The following is a 23,876-nucleotide window of genomic DNA, read 5'->3' as shown; positions in this document are numbered from 1 at the left end:
GGTTCTGGAGACGATCACATTTAGATCACAGTGAGCGGTGCTGCTTGACTGGAGTGTGTGTGTGTGTGTGTGTGTGTGTGTGTGTGTGTGTGTGTGTGTGTGTGTTGCTTTCTTGCTCGTTAAAAGCAAGAAAGTTTAGGGTCATTGTATAACTTAAGATAAAGTGGTTGATCAGCTGGGAGCCCTGGTGCTGATGTCCTTAGCACCTCATCCCAGGATTTGAGAGTCTCAGATGTGTGTCTTCTCACCTATAAAAGCCATTTGAAAAAATTTTTATTTTATATTGGAGTATAGTTGATTAACAATGTTGTGTTAGTTTCAGGTGCCCAGCAAAGTGGTTCAGTTATACATATACATGTGTCTGTTCTTTTTCTAATTCTTTTCCCATTTAGGTTATTACAGAGTATTGGGCAGAGTTCCCTGTGAAGAGCCAAGTATTTAACTGATCTAACAGAAAGGGATGATGCTGGAGGCCTGTGCTCTTTTTTTTTTTTTTTTTTTTAATTTTTGTTGGAGTATAGTTGATTTAGTGAGAGCCACAAATCTGAGTTTAAGGTTGATTTTGAATGTCCAGTTTCTTATGACATCTCTTCTCTAGCTGGAGCCCGGGTATAATTTCAGCACATTGGGTGGGGTGCACTGGGGTTTACGTGCTTTGAAATACGTTGAGGGAAATGCAAAGGAAATGAAAGGAAGTCGACGTGCTGATAGGAGAAGGACTGAGGAGTGGTGGACTCGGGTTAAAAAAACCACGCAATAGGGACCTCAGAATACCTTTCTGAGACATTTTAGACTGGCTGTGATTCATCTTTCAGAAGCCACATTCTTACCACTTGGGGATGGAGACAGAAAGGAGAAAAGATGGGAGGACAGTTAAGTGTCACAGCCGGGCTCCTGGCAGCCTGTGAGCAGAGAGGGGCACACCCACCCGCCGCACGTGAGGCGCACTGCCAGTGCTGAGGACTGAGAAATGCCGGGTTTGGCCGAGGCAGCGTTCAGTGGCAGCTCATTTGAGAACGAGCTCCAGGATTCAGAAGAAGAGCCTAGTCTGCACACCAGAAGTCTTGCGAGGTTCAGAAAATAGCTCAAGGAAAACCTTTTAATGCTGGGGCATAGCTCCGTCCGTGAGATTCTCTTTGAAGTGAATACAGTTCATTAACCAGGAAGATGTTTTCAGGGATGAGTGCAGAGTTAGGGAGAGCTACAAAAAGCATAATAGGCTGAAAGAATTTCCCCATGTCCTGACCCCGTTAGGTCCTATGCCTCAGAGATAATTAGTAAGAAGATGCCATTGCGGTGAGATGGGATGGTGGAAGGATGAACATGGTGATGACGGTGATGATGAGCTTATATAATGGGCCAGCCACTGAGCTAGCAATTTGTGTACTTTATCTTGTTTAATCTTCAAAATGATCCTCTGAGGTATGTTTATGCCTACTTTACAGGTGAGGAAACTGAGGCACAGAAAGGGTAAGGCACTTGCCCAAAGTCACAGAGCTAGTGGTGGGGCAAGACTTTGAATGGAGGCCATGTGGCCCCATGACTTGTAACCATGCAGGAGGCTTCTTCCCTGAAGCTTAAATGAGACAAGAGAGTCAAAAGAACCCAGTCTCCAGTAGGTGCTCAGTGAGGGCTGGCTTCCTTTCTCTGTTTCCTTTCATGCCAGGTGCGCCCCTGGTGCTTAGAGGTTCTAGGTACTTGGGCAGAGGACTCTGGGCAAAGGAAAAAGTGGGGCTGCATTTCTCCTTTGACTGGCAGCTGATTCCATGGCCGTACCAGAGGCCAGGGGAATGCGTGCTCCATGACTCTCACCCGCCCTCTTCACTTTCCAGGGCTCCCTAGTCTTTGTCCCAGGATTTTAGGTGGTTCCGGTGTTTTGGCCAAAATGGTGACTCTGACATGATTTGTTCAAGGGGAACGGAAGTGCCGTGAGAGCAGTGGTTGCTCTTCCGGCTAAGTCTGTGACCAGAAATATGGTCAAGGTCTTCCAATACGGTCTGCTTTTGTCTTTACCTATTCTTAGGGGCTTTCATCTTACCTGGACTGGAGACAGCACAGGCCACCCCAGGATTGCTCTGGGAATGTTGAGCATGTTGATGATGATGATGATGATGATGATGATGATGATGATGGGATTGATGACTAACGTGTATTTTCAAAATACCAATGCCTTTATTAATTCAGTTAAATCTCTAAATACTCTGTGTGATAAATACCATTTGTCTCTTTCTTACTTAAGTAGCTTGTCAGGGGACACAGGCAGTAAAGGACATAGATGGGAAACACCAGAGTCTGGTTCTCAGCCACTATGCTGCAGACCACTTCCTTGCTCAGAACCCTTAAATGGTTTTCCCAGTATCCATGGGATGAAGTCCAAAGGCATCTCATTCCTGCTAGGATTATGTGCTTTATCAAAATTACTTTTTAGTTCGTGTGCACATTGTGATTTTTATCACTTCTAGGCCTGGTTTGTGCCTTTGAATCCCAACTTCGATGGCACTTCCTACAGGAAGGCTTCCCAGATAGCTTTTTTTGGGGTTAGGTGTCTCCATCTTTCATGCCTATAGGCCCCCTGCCTTAGCACTCGCCATAGTATATTTTCATTGCCTCTTCAGTTCTCTATCTGTCCCACTTAACTGTGGGGACCCTGTGTCCCCTTCTTCTCATACATAGGCAGGTAGTTGGTAATTTAATCCATTAATTGATACAATCTGTATATGGGACTGTAATAATTTTTACTGGTGAGAATTATAACCACGGTATAAATTTTAAATATTTAAGTTTTTTGGGGGGATACCATTCTATGAGATTTGCTTGCTGTTCTAGATGAGACCCCTAGTGACTGGTATATTAAATAGTATTATCAGAATTAAACTGAACCTGTGGTCATCTGACCATTTTGAGGAGAGTACCCTACAGCAAAATAATTGAAAAACCCTTTCCCACGATCTCCAAAACAGAGAGACAAACCAAAAACACCTCTCTTTTCAAGCAACCTGAAGCATCTGTCTACAAACTGCATAGTTCTACTGGTTTTTTCATATGTCTGTCCACAGAAACTATTGGTATTTTCTTCTAGAAGTTGCATAGTTTTAGTGCTTACGTTTAGGTCTATGATCCATTTCTAATTAATTTTCCTAATGGTATGAGTTTAGGACCGCAGTTCATTTTTTTCCAAATGGATCTCTGATTGTTCTCTCTTTTCCCCCATTGTGTTGTCTGCATATTTTTTGTCAAAAAATCAGTTGACCACACACACGAGTCTATTTCTGGACTCTATTTTGTTCCATTGATCTATATTTCTGCACTTACACCAATACCACACTGTCTTGTAGCTTTATAGGAATAATTTAGGTAAATATAAATTCTAGACACTCTTCGAGAGTTCTAGAAAACTCATCAACTGGGCAAACTATGATAATTAGCTGCAATATCACATCATAACAGGTTTCATGCTTTTAAGATACCTGGTGAGTCCCCTGCCTCAGATGATCTAATATCTGAAATCAGGCTAATAGTATGGGATGGGTAGGAATTCCTGATCTAGTTCAACCTACCTTCATAATTAAATATGGGAAGAGACAGGGGATTCTGGAGCCCCGACTGCACTAGTAGTACTGACTTCAGGCACTGGTTTCAATTTTGTCTCCCATCCCACCTTTTATAAAACCTAGTAACTAGGACCTTACACAAACCTGGATGAGAAATGGCAAAAAAATATTAGTAGGAGCTACAGAATGCCCAAGGAATCGGTCTGTAACTTAATCCCATATTCCAGAGTGGACATTCATCCTACGTGAAAGACCTGACTAAAGGTTCAGAATATTTAAGTAAATGTGCTCTTAGAGACCTGAAAATGATAGGAGTAAAAAGTATATGCTGTGTATTTTGGGGAAAGTAGTTATTCTACACAAATAATATCAGCTTTAAAAACTTAATATCCAGAGTGGTTTTTATTTTTGAAGGTACAATTTTCCAGAGTCTTTTTGGTAAGGTGTTTGTTTGAGAAAGCACAATTTGTCCACCTTGCCCCGGGATGAGACTGTGCCAGGGGCTACATGAACACAGCCAGAGCTCTGGGGACTCTTTAGGATGCTGGCAGCGGAAGGAGTCTTAGAGAACACCATTCAAAGAGGGACACAGAGATTCCGTGAGCTTGCATGGAGTCCTACCAGAAGAACTAAGATTAAAACCCAGGTGTACAAGCCCTGGGTCAGTGTGCTCACACAGGATGCATGCCTGGCCCCATACACACACACATGGAGGAGTGTCGATGGTGCAGTAAGCATATTAGCTTGAACCAGAAGAAACTGCTGTTTGGGAGGTCAACAAAGAGCGAATATCAGGGATTTCCTACGGTTCCCCTCTTCTGTAAATCCTCAGATTCATGTAAGGCCACCTTGAGTTTATATGCAGCATGGGCAGTATCTGATGGTCACTGGCGTGAAAGGTTGGTTTAGGATTAATCCAGGGATGAGTGTGTTGAGGAGGCCATGGGATGATAAGAGAGCTCTCAGGAGATTTGCTTAGAGGAAGCTTCTGGCAAGGAGGAAGGCAGGCCCTCCAGAGTGGGCTGTGTGACTCTGAGGCAGAAGCCAGATCCACGCCATTGATGACCCTTCACTCCCAGCCGAGATGGTTGTGAGGATTATGAGATGACGAGATGATGCTGTGAGCGCTGAGGTGCTGAGTTTGTAAAATCAGCTCTGCCCTGCTTTTGGCTCTTTTTCCCTTGTTGGATTAAGGACGCTTAGAAAGATGTTCCCAGTTCTGACCATGAACAGTGAAGCATGAGGAAATGCTTTTGTTTGGTCGTCTGCTGTCAGATGATGTCAGGTTCTTAAGATCTCTTTAGACTAGAGATAAAAGATTATATTTAATAAGTGCAAGAAAATAATATTTGAAGCCCACTTTTTAAAACTCATCTTTTTTTTTCCCCCACCAAGGCATCAATCATAAGCTATTGGTCTGACTTGGCTGACTAGATCTCTTTCTTGAGGTGTGGTATCTTTCTCTCTTTCTGTCTCGCTCTCATGGTATTTTTTTCTGTATCTATCTCCGTGTGTGTGTGTGTGTGTGTGTGTGTGTGTGTGTGTGTTTGTTTCTCTGTCTCTGCTTGCTCTGTGTACCTATGACTGTCTCTTTCTCCCTTCTCTCTCTCTCTCTCTGTCTCTGGTGTATCCAAAATTTCTGACTCAGAACAGAAAGCTTCACAGTTGGATTCACGTGTGGTGTCTTTTCCCTTTTTGCCCTTGCAGTTCCTCCAGGAGTGATACAAAACGGAACGCGGGTTCTGAGCCGAGGCCTGTTTCCCGGAGTCCGGCCGCTGCCAATCTCTCCCATTGGAATGACAGCAGCCGTGAGGTAAGGGAGAAGCTAGCTGGGCAGAGCCCACCTGCGGAGTGGGAAGGACACTGTGTGTCCCACGGGGCTGCTCGAGGGGATGGAGAAGACCAGCCTCTAAGTAGTAAAGACAGAAACAGTTTGGGTGTTTGAAAAAGTTCAAGGAGCTCCCAGGGACCCCAGTCCAGGTGCCAACTTCTCCTTCTTGGGCCATCAGATTATCCTGGTCTCTTTGCAGATTAAATGAAGACAGATGAAACTAAGTTGCTTTATTCTAAAAAGGTGGGGTCAGGTGAACAGAAGGCAATGGTGGGCAAGTTAGTCATTAGATTCTAGGCTAGCTGGTGGACCTCTAGACTTAGCCCTGTCTCTTCCCAGTCCTTTGACTTTGGGTGGATGTCTGACCTCTCTGGGCCTCAGTTCCCTCATCCATGAAATCCTCTAGTCCTGGGAAGGGTTGCAGTGGAACTCCCATGCAAAAAATCATGTGTGAAAAGTGCTTTGGTAAGTGATGTATAAATACCAGGTGGCATCAGTCCCCTGCTTCTGAGAATCCAGTCAGTTGCCAAACCACATGAACTCTTCCTTGGGAAACTTCTTTCCTCCATCCTTCTCACCTCCTCTGCCAGCCCCAGAGTAGGGTCTGTCGCTAGCTTGGAAGCCTCACACGCACCAGTTTGAACGCCTTCCTCCTATTCCTTGCTGCTTCTCTGCCCGCCCTCACCCACCCATCAACCATCGCCAGACTGATTTCCTAAAATGTGCCTCTCCAGCTGTCTGCAGAAGCATCCTCCTTGGCTCCCACCACATCACCCTGATGTCCCCCTGGTCCTCCCATCTCCTTGAGCCAATTGTTCTCCACATACATCCAGTGTTTGCCCATCTTATTCATACAGTTTCCTCTCTGTCGACTTCCCTCAGACCCCATATACAAGGCAGCATATCCTTCATGGCCCATCACAAACATGATTCCTTCACAGAGCTTTCCTGCACAGGCCTCTGAGCCAACATCAGATTAATTTCTCTTTTCTTGGAACCCATAAGCCCGTGCTTTGGTTGTGACCCTTTGATGAGTGACCCTGTGTGTGTGTGTCCCTCTGTCCTCTGTGGTTTGCTTGCTGAGGACAGGGGCTGGGTCTCACTCACTTGGCTGATGTCTCATTGCACGTTGCACAGCTACTTGTTTAGAAAAGGCCTGCCATGCTGAGCTGCATCCCTTCACAGCATCACCTTCTAGCTTCTTTCCTGCACTTTTGGATCCAGTTCACGCCTAATGGCGATTTTGCTTTCATAGTGTTTCATGTCCCAAAGGAAACCATCCCAGGAAGTCTGTTAACTGGGCCCTGAGGGACATGTAGCGTTGAGCTCCCTGATGTGAATCAACCATGTGGAGATTCTCCACTCACTTGTGTCTTTTAATCCTCCCAGCAAACCAACTACTTTTGCTAGGATGGAAGTCCTTAATCTTCAGGGCAGGCGCTGGCATTTGGAACCTGCTAAGGAGGAAAGTTGGTAGGAATTAGAATAGACACAGAATGATAAAAACCACCTATCATTTCTCTTAACCAGACATGGTGATACTTTCCAAAAGTGTATGGGAAGGTTCTTTTTCTTGTACTTCTCCCATATTTTTCTTAGATATCCTGAGATCGGTAATTGAATTCGTAAATGGTAAGCCTCTTCCATGAAGCCAAAATATCCATGCCTTGGCCTCACATTATGAGAGAGACATTCTGTTTTCCATTCTTTCTTAAAATTGTTTCTGCCTAACCTCCTAGTTTACCTTCTTGGTTGAGAAGACTTTGAGACCGTAGACTGTTCTTACGGGGAGTAACAATCTACTTTCCTGAGCAGATGCTAGGTACAGACTTTCAGTTTGTCGTCTTCAGCATCTTTTCAGTGCCTTTGAAAGCAAACGAAGCTCTCCACGTGGCTCCAGCCATTCCCTCAGAGAAGGGAAGAGCCAGGCAGAGCGAAGGGAGGCCTGAGACCGGGCTGGCCTTCAGCAGGAGCTGCTCCTAATTTTAATTATTACCCTCATGGCATATATTATTGCAAAAATTTACTGATTAGCCTCTAGAAGCATTATGTAAAATATAATTTTTTTTAACTGGTTATGTTCTGGTTAGAAGATAACAGCACTACAGCAAAACAATGATGTCTTGTTTCTGGTAAAAGAGTTGCTACTCATCCAGTCCAGCCAGTGCCTCACCTAGGCTCCTTCCACGGTAAAAGACCACAAACAGGTTCAGGGCTAGACCTACCCATCAGTCAGATCCAGTTGGGAGACAGAAGCCACACTAGGTACTCGAATAGAGAGACTTCAAAATAAAGAACCGTTAACCAGGTAGAAAGTTATTAACCAGGCAACTGGAAGGGTAACAGAGAACTCAGGGTATCACGGAGGAAACAGTTGTAGGAAGCAGCCACATCCCCTCGGGTGAGGTTGGAATGACTGCCTCTCAAAGCTGGACCTCAGACCTCAGAGGAGGGGCTGGGGCTGGGATCCAGACCTCTTAGGAGGTACCACTGAGCTGGGCTGGAATCTCTGAGCTCAGAAGCGGGACCCGTGGAAGGACCAGAGGTATCCCTAAGGAGAAAGCTCCTGCTAGGGCATGTACCTCTCAGGGAACGTGAAGAAGTTGGGTCTCCAGTATTGGAAGAATCACGAACTGGATTCAGCAGCTACTATAGGACTGAACTGGCGCTGCAGAGGGGAAGAGGCATTGCTGGGGTGATGCAGGAACAGGAAGCACACAAGAAGGAGCGTGTCCCCTCTTCCTCCACCCCCTTCCCAGTCTCTCGAAGGCAGAGCCAGGAGTGCTGCAGACATGTGGCTTGCCCAGCCCAGCCTGCCCCAGCTTACGAAACACTACAGTAGGCTGGGGTTGGGGCTGAGTGACAATAGCTTCATAACGTCTGTCCCCCTACAAAAGCGCTCATAGTCGAAGAGTGACCTTCCTCAACATCACAGGAGGTTTAAGCAGAATCATTTCAGTGAAATGTACAACCGCAGTTTGCAGAAACTAGACAAGTTCCCATTTGCATAAATAGAGATAAAGAAAACCATTGTGCATTAGCAGTCCATTATCCAAATACCAATTCTGCACTTTCCACCTCAGTTTAAGAGACATTAGTGAGAGGAATGTCACAGGCTCTGGAAGATCAGGGACCCTTGCTTATAATACCTTTGCCCTCTTTATGGCCCAAATAAGAGGCAGTGTGACACTTTCAGGAAAAATGAACATAAACATAGCTAGGTGGGTATTTGCGGGAGACTGTGTAAAACCCATTAAGAAGTGTTTGGAGGGCAGGGGGGATCTTATTTTGCTTTTTCACATTCATTACAATTGCAATTTTTTTTTAATTTGGCCATGTGTCAGTTGAACCTAAATTCAACAAAGGTTAAAGGGAAAACAGGGCTTCCCTGGTGGCGCAGTGGTTGAGAGTCCGCCTGCCGATGCAGGGGACACGGGTTCGTGCCCCGGTCCGGGAGAATCCCACATGCCGCGGAGCGGCTGGGCCCGTGAGCCATGGCCGCTGAGCCTGCGCGTCCGGAGCCTGTGCTCCGCAACGGGAGAGGCCACAACAGTGAGAGGCCCGCGTACCCGGAAAAAAAAAAAAAAAAAAAGGGAAAACAGTCCAGCAGAGAATAGAACAACAGCAAACGTCATCTGCCAGACCACGTGGCAGTGACCAAGGGTCCCTGGGGGTGTTCACATGTTTACAGGAGTTGCTGCCCCCATCAGTTCAGCTAGGGCTGGCAGGAGGGCCAGATAGTCATTAGCACCCCCTGAAGACCTGTTTCCTACTCTGCTTTGTGTGACAGGTTTTCTGTGTGAGTCTAAGCAACTTCTCCTTAAGTGAAAATATTTGTCTTTCAGGGATTTTTTTTTTTCCTCCCCTGAGTGGCAAAGGCCATGTTTGTTTGTCTTAACTCTGAAACTGTTATTGACATAGATGAAGTGTTACTTTTATTAGCTGATCATTACACAGCTTGTATTTGCTGGGTTCCTTTGCATATAATTATGATGTGTAATCTCCTTGTAAGAGTATCTGTCAATAGTATAATTGACTTTACAGTGTTGACTTTTTACTCAGTAACCTCAGGGATCGGCCCATCCTTAGACATTGGAAACCTGCTTATTTTTAAATTTGCTTTTGGGCAGAGAGTCCTCGAGACACATTTTCCTCAAAGTAACTGCTCCCACGTCTCATAGTTTTATGCCCGTGTCTTCTGCTGCATCTCCAGTGAAATTTCTTGCAGAGAATACACTGAATAGGCCAAACAATTCTAGTCCAAGAAGAACTGTTTCTGGAACTCTTGGGAAATGGGAGCATAAGACTTCTTAATTCATAGAATTATGGGCTGCTTCCCAGGTACAGGCCATAGCAATCTCCCGGGTCTGAGCCACCTTGTTTTCAACTCTTAAGACTTTTTGACCCCAAGTGACCTCTCAGGTGGCAGAGAAAAATTAAATGTCCAGGGCTTGCCAGAGGATTGAGAGAGAACTGGTGGGAGGGCCATCCTTTGTATGTCAAAAGAGCCCAGAAATTGCATGCATGAACTTGGGAACCAAGTTTCCTGGGTCCATAGCCTGCAGCTGTGTGACCTTGGGCCAGGTGTACCTGGGCTTCTCAGGAGAAAACCAGCACCTGCCTCATGAGTTATTAGGATTAACACACAGTTACATGCCTGGCGCACAGTAAACATTATACAGGTGTTCAATAAATAAATAATTAGAAAAACAAACAACCCTATTCATAAATGGGAAAGGACTTGAACAGACTTATGTCCAAAGAAGATACACAAGTAATCAATAAGCACATAGAAAAATGCTCAACATCACTAATCATTAGGGAAATGCAAATCAAAACTACAGTGAGATACCACTTAACACCCATTAGGATGGCACTACCAAGAAAACAGAAAATAATAAGTGTTGCCAAGGGTGTGGAAAAATTAGAACCCTTGAGCACTGTTGGTAGGGTTGTAAAATGGTGCAGCCACTGTGGAAAACAGGATGGCAGTCCTCCAAAAATTAAAAATAGTAACTAACATGTGATCCATCAATTCCACTGCTGGGTATACACCCAAAAGAATTGAAAGCCGGTTCTCAAAGAGATATTTGTACATCCATGTTCGTAGCAGCATTATTCACACAGTAGCTAAAACGTGTAAGCAACTCAAGAGTCCATCAGCAGATGAACAAACAAGCAAAAGGTGGTATATATACACACAATAGAATATTCAGCCTTAACATGGAAGGAAGTTCTGATACATGCTACAATATGGATGAACCTTGAGGACATTTATTTTAAGTGAAATAAGACACTCACAAAGACAAATACTGTATGATTCCACTTATATGAGGTACCTAGGGTAGTCTGATTCATAGAGAATGTAGAATGGTAGTTGCTAGTATCTATGGAGAGAGGGAATGGGGGGTGGTAAATTGTTTAATGGGGACAGAGTTACAGTTTTACAAGATGAAGCGTTCTGGAGATGGATGGTGGGGATGCCTGCACAATGTTATGAATGTATTTAATGCCACTGAACTGTATGCTTCATAAAGGTTAAGATGGTAAGGTTTTTTGTTTGTGTATTTTATCACAAACTTTTAAAGAGGAAAAAAAATGAAATGAGTAATGGAGAGAGCCTTATGGATTCATCCAACCTGCCCTCCACAGACCTTCCCAAGTCCCCTTTCTGTGTACCTGAAGCTCAGTCCCAACCCCCAGAAAAGGCTTTAGATTGGGCTTCTGTGCCACCTTGAGGACAGTGCGCATTTGTGGCAAAGCCATGGTTTTGAGGAGTCATGACAGTAGTCTAAACCATAGCATGTTGTAAAATTATAAGGAAGTTCCATTTGATCACCCACCTAAGACTGCTTAATTTTATATGGATCTCTAAGAACCTCAAGTGAAAACTGTACTTCCCGTGGAACAGGAAGCAAGTCAGAAATTAATGGTTCTGTACATACAAAAGATTAATACGTAAGGTCCTGTCAATATAGAGTCACCAGGAAAACCTATGTATCAGCTTTAGATCTACTCCTTGTCATTCTCTTTGTCTTTCCCTTGGAGAAGATGTTCGTCACAGGAGTTTAGGAAGCCTGCAACCTTCAGTTTTAAGATAGGGTGGGGACCAGTTATACAAGTGGAGGGAAAGTTTGCCACTGATCTTTTTCTTTTGTATTGTATTTTGTTTTGTTTTTAAAAAACCAAGTACCTGTCAGATTTTATCTTCTGAAACCATGGTCTTTGAAGGCAGTTCTAAAACTCAGTATTAGGTTATGCTGGGTGGGAAGGAGAGGAGGAAATATTACTAAACGGAGCGGTTAAAGGGAAAAGGAAAAAACAATACCAGGAGGACAAAGGATGCACAAGAGTTCCTACTCGGCTGCCGGCTCGGCTTTTTGTCTTGACTTCTGTGCCTTCTGGTCCAGAAATCTAAACAATGACCAGCAAGTTCCCCGTGTAAAATTTGATCAGCGTTCTGGAGCTGCTCCTCGTGTTTCAAATCAATGGCATTGGTTTGAAAGTCCAGGTGGCTTTTCCTATTGTATCTAAAAATCCTCCGCTCTCCCGGTATGCAGAACTGTGCCAAATGCAAAACGGTTCATAGAGAGTTTTAGGATCATTCCTGTTGTGTTCTGCGATCTAGTACAGAGAGGGAGTCACATTTACCTCAGTCGTTTAAGGGGACAATTTGCAGCTCATGGGAGAAAATTGTGCTCCTTCCTGCCCCCACCCTGGAGGTGACCACTGAGACAGAAGTCCTGGAGTTGTTGAACCCATATGCTTCCTGGCAAGGGCTACCCAGCTGGAGCAAGCATCAGAGGCCCCTGCACCTGCTATCTGAAAGATAACCATAATCCCAAATTTTGTATTTACTATTCCTAGGTTTCTAAAAGTATTTTTGATATCTGTAAATACTATATTTAGTTTTGCTTGGTTTTGAGTTTTATATAACTAGAATGATATTATATGTCTTCTTTCCAACTTGCTCTTTTTATTCATTATTAAGTTTATTTGGTTTGCTGCATATAGTTGTAACCGATGATGATTTTCATGGCTGTATAGTATTCCACTATGTGGCTATACCACGGTTTTTTTAAGACATTTGAGTTGTTTATAGTTCTTCGCTGTTGCAAGCAAAGCTGCTATGGAAATTCCTATACATGTCTCCAGTTTCGTTTAAGATGCATGTCCAGGTGTGGGAATTGTTGGTTTGTAAGGTATGAACATGCTCAGCTTTACCAGGTGATGACAAATTGTTTTCCAAGGTGCTTGTATCCATTTACACTCCTACCAGCAGAGTATGATACTTCCCTTTCCTCTTCATCTTCACAGACATTTGGAATTGTCATACTTTGCAATTTCAACCCATTTAGTGAATATGTGACAGTATCTCATTGTATTTTAATTTCCATTTCCCTTCCTACTAAAGATATTGCACAGTTCTTCATATATTTAATTGGCTGCTTGAATGTGCTCTTTGATGGATTGCCTGCTCAACGTTCTTATTCATTTTTCTATCAGGTTGTTTCTCTTTTTCTTATCTTTGTAGGAGTTCTTTGTATATTCTGGATATTAATCCTTTATTGACTATATGTGTTGCTAATAACTTTTCTAAGTTTGTGGATGGTCATTTCACGGTCCATAATAATGTCTTTTGATGAACAGAAGCTCTTAATTTTCATGCTTAGTAATCATTTTGTAATGAAATCTAGTGTCTTTAAAAAGTTCCTGTTCCAAGATTGTATGGTCTTCTGTAGTTTTTTTCTAAAAGATTTAAAAAGTTTTTCCTACTCATTTAAAGCTGTAATCCATCTGGAGTTACTTATTTTGATTTTTTCCAGCAATCTTACTAAATAAAATAAACCGCCTTAGTAACTTTAATAATTTATCTGTAGATTCTTCTATGTATAAAATTATATCTTATATAAATAATGGTGTGGATTTTTCTAATTCTTATATCTTTTATTTTTCCTGTCCTATTGCAGTTAGGACCTCTGAGTAAAAGTAATGGTAATAGACATCTTTATATTGTGTCTTATTTTAAAGGGAGCTGTGTTACTGATGAACAATTGATAGAATGTTTGTTATAGGTTTTTTTAGGAAATATACTTTATCATAACAAAAAAGTTCCTTCTATTTTTGGCTTGCTATGATACTTTATCATAAATGGTTGTTGAATTTCATCAACGAAATGTTTACATCATTTAAGATAACTATAAATATTTTCTCTCATTGTTGTTTACTTGGTGAATTACATTATAAGTTCCCAATTTTGAGTAAAATCTTCATTTCTGATATGCTTATGATACATTATATTTTTTACATATTGCTAGTGTTGGTACGCTAACATCTTAGATATGCATTTTGCATATTTGCCCATGTCCATGTTTCTCTAGTGCTATTTTTATTTAGTTTTCATGTCAGGATTACATTATTCTCATATAATGAGTTAAAAGAGTATTCTCTATTAGATTCTCTGAGATTAGGTAAGATTGGAGTTATCCATTGCTTAATGTTTGATGGAACTTACTTGTAAAACACTGTGGAGCTGGTGTTTTCTTTGTGGGGTGATTTTTAACTATTGATTTAATTTCTTTAATGATTATAGTATAACTTATTTTTTATTTATTTTTAAATTCATTTTGGTAACTGTAGGGATTTGTCCATTTCACCTGTTTTCAAATATGTTGGCATAAGGTTGTATCTATTCTCTATTTCATTGATTTCTGCTACTTTATAATTTCCTTTCTTTCTTTGAGCTTATTCTTTTTTGTTGTTTGGTCTGGATTGGATACTTTTATTTTAAACTTTTCTTCTTTTTATATAAAAGTTTAAGGTTATAATTTCCTTCAAACTACTGCTTAGTTGCATCTGTAAGTTTTGATACCTTTTATTTTCATTATTGTTACATGTTCAAAGTATTTTCTGATTTCCATTTTGATTCCTTCTTTGACCCATACATGTTTTTAGAAGTGTGTCTTTAAATTTTCAAACCTAGGAGGAGATGGTTATTTCTTATTTTTGCTTTTAGTTACCTCTTCAACATTGATTATTAATTATAATACATTGTGGTCAGAGAATTGACCTGTAAGATACTGCTTTTTTGATATTTGTGGAGACTTGCTATGTGGTCTAGTAGTGTATATCAGTTTTTATAAATATTTTGTGTGTGCTTCAAAATAATACACCTTCTCCATTATGAGCACATGTTCTATGTATGTCCATTAGATCAAATCTACCTATTAACCATGTCTGTGTGTGTCTTGGGAGGGGGGTGGTGGAGGGAAGGAAGGAGGGAGGGAAGGAGATGTGGGTTTGATCATTTCTCCTTATAGCTCTTCCAATTTGGGGTGTATTTTGAAGCTATCTTATTGGAGGTCTCCCTGTTTAGAACAGTTATATCTTCCTGGTGAATTGAACCTTTATGAATGTTTAATGACTCTCTTTATCTGTAATAATGATTTTTGCCTTAAAAATCTATCTTATCTGGTTTTAATGTAGCTACACCAGCATGGCACGATGTTTTTCCTCCTTTTACTTTTAACCTGTCTTAATCCTTATGTTTTCGGTTCATCTCTTATAAGCAGCATATGGCTTTTTAAAAAATCTGTGTTAATGATCTTTACCTTTTAATGAAGATTTTTAGCCCATTTTAAATGACATATTTGGATTTATTTCTACCATCTTAGTTTGGATTTGTTTGTCCCCCCTTTTCCAGATTCCTATCTAACATCATTTTAAATTGATCAGATTCTTCCTCATTCCTTTTCCCCCTCTTCTGATGTTTTAGAAATTATATATATTTTTCTCTTCTTTTAGTGTTGATCCTAGAACTTTTAACATGAATATTTTAAGATGTGTAGAGTTAATCAGTATCTTTAACCTCCTGATCAATACAAGGCCCCTGGAATGCTTTAACTTCTGTTCTCTCCACCTCCCAAATGATATGCTACATTTGTCTAGGACTTTAGTTCTATTTCAGTTTCTTGTTTGTTTTTTTTAAGTCAGTTGTTATTAGAGTCAGCCCTCCGTATCCACAGATTCTGCATCCATAGATTCAATCAACTGCTGATAGAAAATATTTGGGGGAAAAAAAGAATTCCAGAAAGTTACAAAAATCAAAATTTCTTTGCCCTGTGCACCAGCAACTATTTACATCGCATTTACATTGAATTAGGCATTATCAGTAATCTAGAGATGATTTACAGTGTATGGGAGGATGTGCATAGATTATAAGCAAATACTATTACCATTTTATATAAGGGACTTGAGCATTTGCAGATTTGGGTACCTGTGGGGGTCCTGGAGCCAAAACCCCACAGACACCAAGGGACGACTCTATTGTATTGTCTGGTCAATACCTGATTACATTTTCTTTGCTTATCATTTTTATTCTTGCATCTGAGACCTTTCTTTTTGTTTCTGTTTTTCATTTTTATTTTACATTGGAGTATAGTAGATTTACAATGTTGTTAGTTTCAGGTGTACAGCAAAGTGATTCAGTTATACATACACATATATCTATTCTTTTTCAGATTCTTTTCCCATGTAGGTTATTACAGAGTACTGAGTAAAGTTCCCTATGCTATACAGCAGGTCCTTGTTGATTATCTATTTTATATATAGTCGTGTGTATATGTTAATCCCAGCCTCCTAATTTATCTCTCCCCTCCACCTTTCCTCTTTTGTAACCATAAGTTTGTTTTCTGCGTCAGACCTTTCTTTTTGGATCATTTTCTTTTTTTTCCTGAAAAATATTCTTAAGAAGTTCCTATAGATGAGTATCTGCTTTTAATTAAAGTCTTGAATTTGTCTGAAAATATATTTATTTTGCCTTCATTCTTAGACAATAGTATTGTCGTTTGACAGTTTTTTTTTTTTCTTTCACTTTGAGAATATTGTTCCACCTTCACCTGTGTAATTGGTTTTATCTTAATCGCTACTTCTCCTTAGGTAATGTGCTTCCTTTCTACTCCTTTTTTTTTTTTTTTTTTGTATTGTCTGTGATGACTATGATGTATCTAGATTTGCATTTCTTTTTATTTATCCTCCATGGGACTTGTTGGCTTTCTGAATCTGAAGATTGGTAACTTTCATCAAAACTAGAAAATTCTCAGCCATTTTCTATTCTGGGATTGGATCTTCCCCATTTTTCCTTTCACCCTGGAACTCCAGTTAGATTTATATTGGATCTTCTTACTATGTGCCATATTACCCAATCTCTCTTCCATATTTTCAATCTCTTCATCTCTCTCTGCCGCATTTTCTATCATATCTTTAGCTCCATCTTTCAATTCACTAATTTTTTTTACTTTTTTTTTTTAATTCAATTACATTGAGTTTTTTAATTTCAGGGATTATATTTTTTCAGCTCTAGAAATTCTATTTGATGCATTCCAAAACCTGTCTGCTTCTTTTTGTTTTTGTTTTGTTTGTTTGTTTTTTGTGGTACGCGGGCCTCTCACTGTTGTGGCCTCTCCGGTTGCGGATCACAGGCTCTGGACGCGCAGGCCCAGCGGCCATGGCTCACGGGCCTAGCTGCTCCACGGCATGTGGGATCCTCCCGGACCGGGGCACAAACCCGTGTCCCCTGCATCGGCAGGTGGACTCTCAACCACTGCGCCACCAGGGAAGCCCAAGTCTGCTTGGTTTTAATAATCCAGTCTTTCTTTCTAATATTTGTCAATTCCCTCTTTTATTTTTTTATACATAGTTTGCATTCTGTGCCTAATTATTGCAATATTTTCAGACTTTGCAGTTCAGATTCTATAGGATGTTTTCTCTGTTGTCTCTTTATGGTGGCTTGTTTCTTTTGTGTGTAATGATTTTTTTTTTATTGTGAACCTATGTTCCTTAAAACCTTATCTGTGGGAATTCTTTGTGGCCTGGGTTTAAAGTATGTTCTTCCAAAAAGGGTTTGTATTTTCTTCTAGTAGGCACAATTGGGCATTTGAAACTAAATTTAGCTTAAGGTCTTTTGGTCCACACAGAATTCTGGCCTCATACCCACAAGACTTCAGGCTTGTGGTTAAAAATTCTCAAGGGAGGCTTTTCTTGTCTCCAGTTCCATCTGGAGCTGAGGTCAAGTCTGGCTTTTATCCCCATTGTCTGCCTGTGAGGGGCAGTTATTTTTCCCTAGGATCTCATTGAAGGCATCATCATTCAAGGGTCCCAGCTTTTTATGTGGCATTTTTACATTTATACGTTCCTAGTGGCCTGTTTGGTGATTTTAGGTTATGAGCTTCTACTTGAATGTTTGATTAAACTTGATATACAGGAATCCTGATGACCTCAGTGTGGCTTGCTTTCTTTAAGAGAGCATTTGCTTTTAAAACTTCTGCTGGTAGCCTGGGGACCAATGCATCCAAGGTCACTTTAACCCCCTCAAGGAGCCACAGAAACCCGGGAGCTGCCAAAATCAATCCTCCTGCCGCTCCCTCCCCCTAAGATTGGGCTCTTGTCCCAGGGCTAGAGGAGGCATTTGCTTCATGAAAACCCTGCCTTTCTTGGTTGCCTACTGCTCACATTTCAGATTCTGTCCCTTTTTTTTAGATTTTCGTCTGTGTGTGTGTGTGAAGTTCTTTTGGTACATGTGCATTTATGTAGAGCTCTAAGAGTCCCCTTATTTTCCAGGGAACCCAGCAATGACTCAGAACTATGTTGCTGCCCTTTATCCAGCATCTTTTGTATGATAGTTGGAAGAATGCCTTCTAAATATCTCCTCTGCCAACTGGCTGGAAATGGAAGCTTCAGGTCACTCTTGTCCTCTGTGTCTTTCTACCTACAGTCGGTTTTGGAGAGGAGCGCCGCACTTCGAGTGCTGCTTCTATAATCCCATTAATTGCACCTTCTTTTCACAGTTAGCAAAAGACCAGTGTTCTCAAGTAAATCCCTAAGGAGGACAACTTCACCCTCAGTGCTAGCTAGGTTTAAAACCACCAGCTCCAGACAGAACCCTAGTACACAAGTGAAAGGTGGAGACAACACTGATGAGATCAATACTGATGAGACGATAATGGAACAAATCATGAACCCGTAAAAAAACCCAGCAAAATGGCCATGTCTGATCAGAAGCTATACCTTAACTTGTTAGTTGCAAGCGTTGCTCATTGTCGGCCTGAACTAATGTGATTTCTCACCTTTTATGTTCAGTATTTCCTGCCCCCCCCGGCCCCCGCCGATTTGACGAGGGAATGAATACCAGGTTTTTATTTGAGATGAATAGCGTGCGGTTCTGTGGCATCCTAGTAGAATCAGGTGGCTTTAATTTATGCTCACATGAGTGTTGTGAGTACTGTTACATAGAAACTCAGCTAAAACTGGAAAATGGCAGGCATTTCAGATGTATCGAGTGTTCATTTTAATGAATGATTTTTAAGGAGGTGGTTAGAAATCCCCCTTCCAACATGTCCAGGATGCCTGGTTTCTTCTTTTGAAGTAGTTGGTTCCCCGGAATGACAGCCCCTGCAGCAGGAGGTCTCTGACGCCAAGTCAGTGCAGCCAGCATGTCCCACCATGAACAACATTGCATCGAGTGATTAATAATTGAAGGAGCTTGTCGCTTCCTGCTGAGTTTGTGTGTAATTTATGGATTATGAGCCCATGCTAAAATCTCAGGGAAAGCTAATTGTATCAATATCAAGTGTGAGAGAGATGTATTTATATTTTAATTCTGACTCCTTGAAGTTACGTCTGTGTACCTGTTTTCGTCCAGAAATATTGTCAAATGGTAAGTTGTTTCCTGTCTTCATCACAGTAAGCTTGCTTCCTGGGGCTGACAGGGAGACATTTAAGTTTCCTGCCTGAGCCATCTTTGAGAACTAGCAGGGCCACCTCGGATGAGTCACGGGGCTCCCTGAGTTTATTCTGTTTGTCTGTCTGTGAAGTGGTTGTGTGGGGCCAGCGCTGCAAGGTGTGGGTTGTGGAATCCCTGTTGACGTGCAGCGTGTTTCCAGGAGGAACCAGAGACCCTGCACTACACAACCTTGAATTCATGAGCTAGGGAAGTGATTTGCTTCTCTCTTATCCTTCACTTCCTATGATGCCTTTAAGAAGAAGGTCTCAGTGTGATTCTGGTGTGTCTTGAGTGCTTCTCTCATGCTTGCTTATATCCTTGTTGTTTTTTTTTTTAAGTATAGTTGATTCACAATGTTGTGTTAATTACTGCTGTACAGCAACGTGATTCAGTTATACTCATATATACATATTTTAAAATATTCTTTTCCATTATGGTTTATGCTTGCTTATATCCTTGAGAGAGAAAGAGAGAAAAAGAAGTTCTCAGGCTCAGAACCTTCCCTCTTATGATAGCATGGAACTGAAATGTACCGTTGCTTTCATTCTGGTGTATTTCTCCCACTCCTCTACCCTGCACCCCAAACGTTTTACTTAAAAATATGTTTCACCTGTGGAAAAAGAAGCACAATGAACACCATATATACCTTTCACCCAGATTCACTAAGAATTAGATTTTTGCAACACTTGCCTTTTTCTTACTCTTTTGCTCCCGGAATTCTCTCCCTCTCCTCTCCCTCTCCCTCTCCGTCTCCCTCTTCATACATGCTCAGAGAGGTATCAAATTTTGCTTAACTGTGGTAGTGAAGTGAATCATAAGGCCCATGTTGTTAAAAAAAAAAAAAAAAAAGGATTCAGAACTGAATTGATTTTCTAAAAGCCAACCATAGCCCAGTCAACCCATCCAAGTATAGTTGGGTTCATTCAGAACCCTTTTAGGTTAGTTCAGTAGACTAATTATTTGGGGATTTCACGGGAGTTACCTGCAACAGCAGCAATCCTGAGAACCATTGTACGGGACTTTCATTTTCATTCACTTTAATACCTATTCATAGCTACCTGTACAATTCATTACATTTACCCAGTTTCATGTTTGGTAATACCTCACAGGAATCTTTCCCTGGCCACTTTTGTGCATCCAAGACACAGCCAGAAAACAGGAAGTCTGCAGAAAACATATCACAGAGACCATACCCCAAAGCACAGGGGCTGTCTGTACAGGCAAGCGTGTGAGGAATTTCTGTCTCCGAGCCTCTTCCCTCTTACTTTATGCTGCATTCCCATCAGCCTGCTGACCTGGCCTAGAAAGAAAATGGGACTGCTTGGGGCAGCAGGGAGAGCTCTGGGCAGGCAGACAGCAAGAGAGGGGACCATGTCAGAATTCTCAGGCACCCCTAAGAGCCGTCTTCTGTGCTTGGAACTTTTCATATTATCGTCACATAGCCCCATAAGGCAGATCAGGAGCCTGTATGTAGAAGGTCTCACTAATAAACAGTGCTGAGATGTGAACCCCAAAGTCTGTCTGTCTTGAAAGGCAGGCTGTTTGTATAAGGACTTTGGGGAGGGCGTGTCGATCTGGGATCACAGAGTGCAAGACAGATGCTGGGACCCTTCTGGAGCCTGCTAAGACTTTATCATACAAATGCACACATTGTAATTGTCACGGTTTATCGTGATGATCTTAAGGCCTCTGGCAAGGATGGAATTTTGATAACGGCCCCCATGAATTTTGCTGGTGCACATGACGGGGGCGGGGGGTTCCTCACCACCAGCTTAAATTTAACGGAGCACCGGAAGGAAGGAGATGCCTGCTACACCATTTACACCAAGGACTCTCCTCGCCTCTTCCTTTCTCTTTGGCCTGCAGCAGGATCTCCCTGAGCCTCGAGGCCCACAGGGGTGGCAGGAGAGAAAGGGAAAGGGCTCCAGACTGACTCTCATGGGAGGGCCCACCCCATAGCCTTTCTGCCAGGGCCGCTTCCTCGGGGAGTGTCTGGGAAGGCGTGCTGGTGGAGACCCACAGCCATCTCCCCAGAGTTCCTACTCTCTGCCAAACAATCCCATCTGCTCCGACACTCGCTCGGTGTATGTGTTGTGGGTCCACTCCGTGCCTGGCACAGTGCTAGCCCCTGAGGACAGATCAATGACTGGGCCCTGCCTTGTGGTGCTAACTCTTTAGTGGGAACCACCGACACTGGGCATCACCACACGATCATAGTGATGGTGGGAAGTGCTGTCTATGGAGGGAACGTAGGGTGCTTACAGTGGGGGCTGTGTAGGAAGGAAAAGTGTGCCCATCTTCCCAAGATCTAGAAATATATTACCTGTGGATGAGTCTGCGGGAAATGGGGCCAACATGGTACAGTGGAACATTCTCCTCCCTGCCCAGAGCCTCCGGCCCTCACATCCAAGGCCAGGTTCCATGTCTTCCACAAACCTTGTGCCCTCCCTTTGCCCCCTCCAGCTGTGAGTAACCCTCCCCACCTGTGGGTCTTCACCTCTGATCACTGCCTCTTATGAACGCCTTCTGTGTGCCAGGCACCATCAGAACTACAGCTGCCGTGCAGACAGGATTGGTGCTCATTCCACAGAGTGTATGGCTGAACCAGGAATAAGCATCACAGTCCTTGCTGCTATGCCAGGCGCTGGTCCAGGTGCCGGCAGGCGTTCGTCCACATCCTCAGCCCAACAACCCCGTGGAGCAGGAGGCAGATACTATACCCACTTTGCCAATAAGGAAGCACAAGGGAGGTCAGTTCACTGCTCAGACGTATGGACACGATAACATGATCAGAGGTGTGATGGGTGCTATCGGGTCCCGATGGGAATATATAGCAGGTGACCTAGTTATAGGGAAATCAGAAAAGAGTGAGCGTCGGTCTGATGATGTTACAGAGAGCTCGAGCTTAAGACTTTGGTTCTCATCCCAACTCTGCTACTCATTAGCTATGTGGCTTTAAGTAAATTACCAGACATCTCCAGACCTCACTTCCAGCATCCTTAAAATAAGGATGCTAATATAACCGCTTTATAGAGTTAAACGCAATCATCTGTGCAGACGCAGCAGGGCGCCTGGCAGGTGGTAAGTTTAGTAGATGGTGGCTTATTGCTGTCTCGTCTGTGATCTAACCATGACTCGCTTCTCTGTTCATCTGTGCACATCTTTGTGACAGTCTGGATTTGATTCCACCTCGGATGCCTCCCCTCGGGACCCTCCCTAAGGCCGCGCATTTATATTAGGTGTGCAGTGAATATTTGTGGAATGAATGAATGAGGGAAGGGACGCAGGAGTGAGTAGCTGTCACCACATGGCAGGTACCTCTTTTTCGTGAACATCAGATTTAGCCTTCCAACAAAAAGCTCCTACCAGAGCCGCTTTAGAACAGAGCGGGCTTTTTTCTCTGAAGTAACCCAGCCAGCATCGCCCGGTGGTGTCTCCTCCGCGGTGTTGATGGGTATGTGAAACCAAGCAGCACAGCTTGATTTTTATGGTTTAATAGAAGAGATGGCTCTTCCACCGCCGTCACTTCAAAAGAGTGTTGTTTTGATGTCTCAGCTGCACAACTTGAGTGAAAATGTCAATGATAGCAGATAAGCAGGGAAGACGGAGGTGTCAGGATTTAGGACCCTGTCTTCAAAGCAGACCCACCTGTTGGCACATCGCCGGACTGGATGTCAAAGCGTCTGCTGTGGCAACTCAGTGGGCTGCTGGGTGTCTCGTCGCAGGGGTTTAATCCGTGTCCTCTCTTGTCTCCCGTTCCCCGCCCCTCTCCCCACCGCTGTCCCTGCCCCGCAGGAATGGCCTCACCAGCTGCCGGATGCGGACTGAGAGCGAGCCGTCCTGTGGCTCCCCGGTGGTCAGTGGAGACCCCAAGGAGGATCACAACTACAGCAGTGCCAAGTCCTCCAACGCCAGGAGCACCTCGCCCGCCAGCGACTCCGTCTCCTCCTCCTCGGCCGACGACCACTACGAGTTTGCCACCAAGGGGAGCCAGGAGGGCAGTGAGGGCAGCGAGGGCAGCTTCCAGAGCCACGAGAGCCACAGCGAGGCGGAGGAGGATGACAGGAAACGCAGCCCGAAGGAGGCCAAGGATGCTCTGGGGGACAGCGGCTACGCGTCCCAGCACAAGAAGCGCCAGCACCTCGCCAAGGCAAGGAAGGTTCCCAGCGACACGCTGCCCCTCAAAAAGAGACGCACGGAAAAGCCCCCTGAAAGCGATGACGAGGAGATGAAAGAGGCGGCGGGGTCGCTCCTGCACTTGGCGGGGATTCGGTCCTGTTTGAATAACATCACCAATCGGACGGCAAAGGGGCAGAAAGAACAAAAGGAAACCACAAAAAATTAAAAACAAGTCACTGATTTGTTTTGAACTTACGGCCATTTGGTTTCAGCATGTCAGGAGATTTCTAATGATTTGTGGCAATATCAGCAATTTATTATTCTTTTTTCTTTTTTTTTTTTTTTTTGGTTTGGTTTTCTTTCTTTCTTTTTTTTTTTTTTAATTTGCCCCCCTCCTTTGTTTTGGACCCTTAAGAATTTTATGTTTAAAGGAGATTGAAGCCATAGAACTCATATTGACACTCAGCTGTTTTACAAAAGCTTTTCATTATCTGAAGACAAAACCGAAAAAGCCAAAATTACCATTGCTTCCTCCAGCTTGTCAGAAACCCGTGGCTGAATCCACAGGGATGGCAACGATAATGCCACGGGGATA

At 43.0% G+C, this 23,876-nt stretch overlaps 1 protein-coding gene across 1 annotated transcript in view; it reads left to right on the top strand.

Moving 5' to 3' along the window:
- Positions 1-23,510, top strand: part of FOXN3 (forkhead box N3) — a 238,618-nt gene extending 215,108 nt beyond the window's left edge. Inside the window, exons 6-7 of the mRNA XM_079701401.1 lie at positions 5,259-5,364; positions 22,958-23,510. Of these exons, the coding sequence (XP_079557527.1) occupies positions 5,259-5,364; positions 22,958-23,507 (656 nt within the window). The 3' untranslated portion in view covers positions 23,508-23,510. The remainder of the gene's footprint in view (positions 1-5,258; positions 5,365-22,957) is intronic.
- Positions 23,511-23,876: the final 366 nt, after the last annotated feature.

Source organism: Hyperoodon ampullatus, assembly GCF_949752795.1.
Source record: "Hyperoodon ampullatus genome assembly, chromosome: 3".
Taxonomy (NCBI): domain Eukaryota; kingdom Metazoa; phylum Chordata; class Mammalia; order Artiodactyla; family Ziphiidae; genus Hyperoodon; species Hyperoodon ampullatus.
The sequence above is the reverse complement of the archived record's forward strand: the minus strand, read 5'-3'. Positions and strand labels throughout refer to the sequence as shown.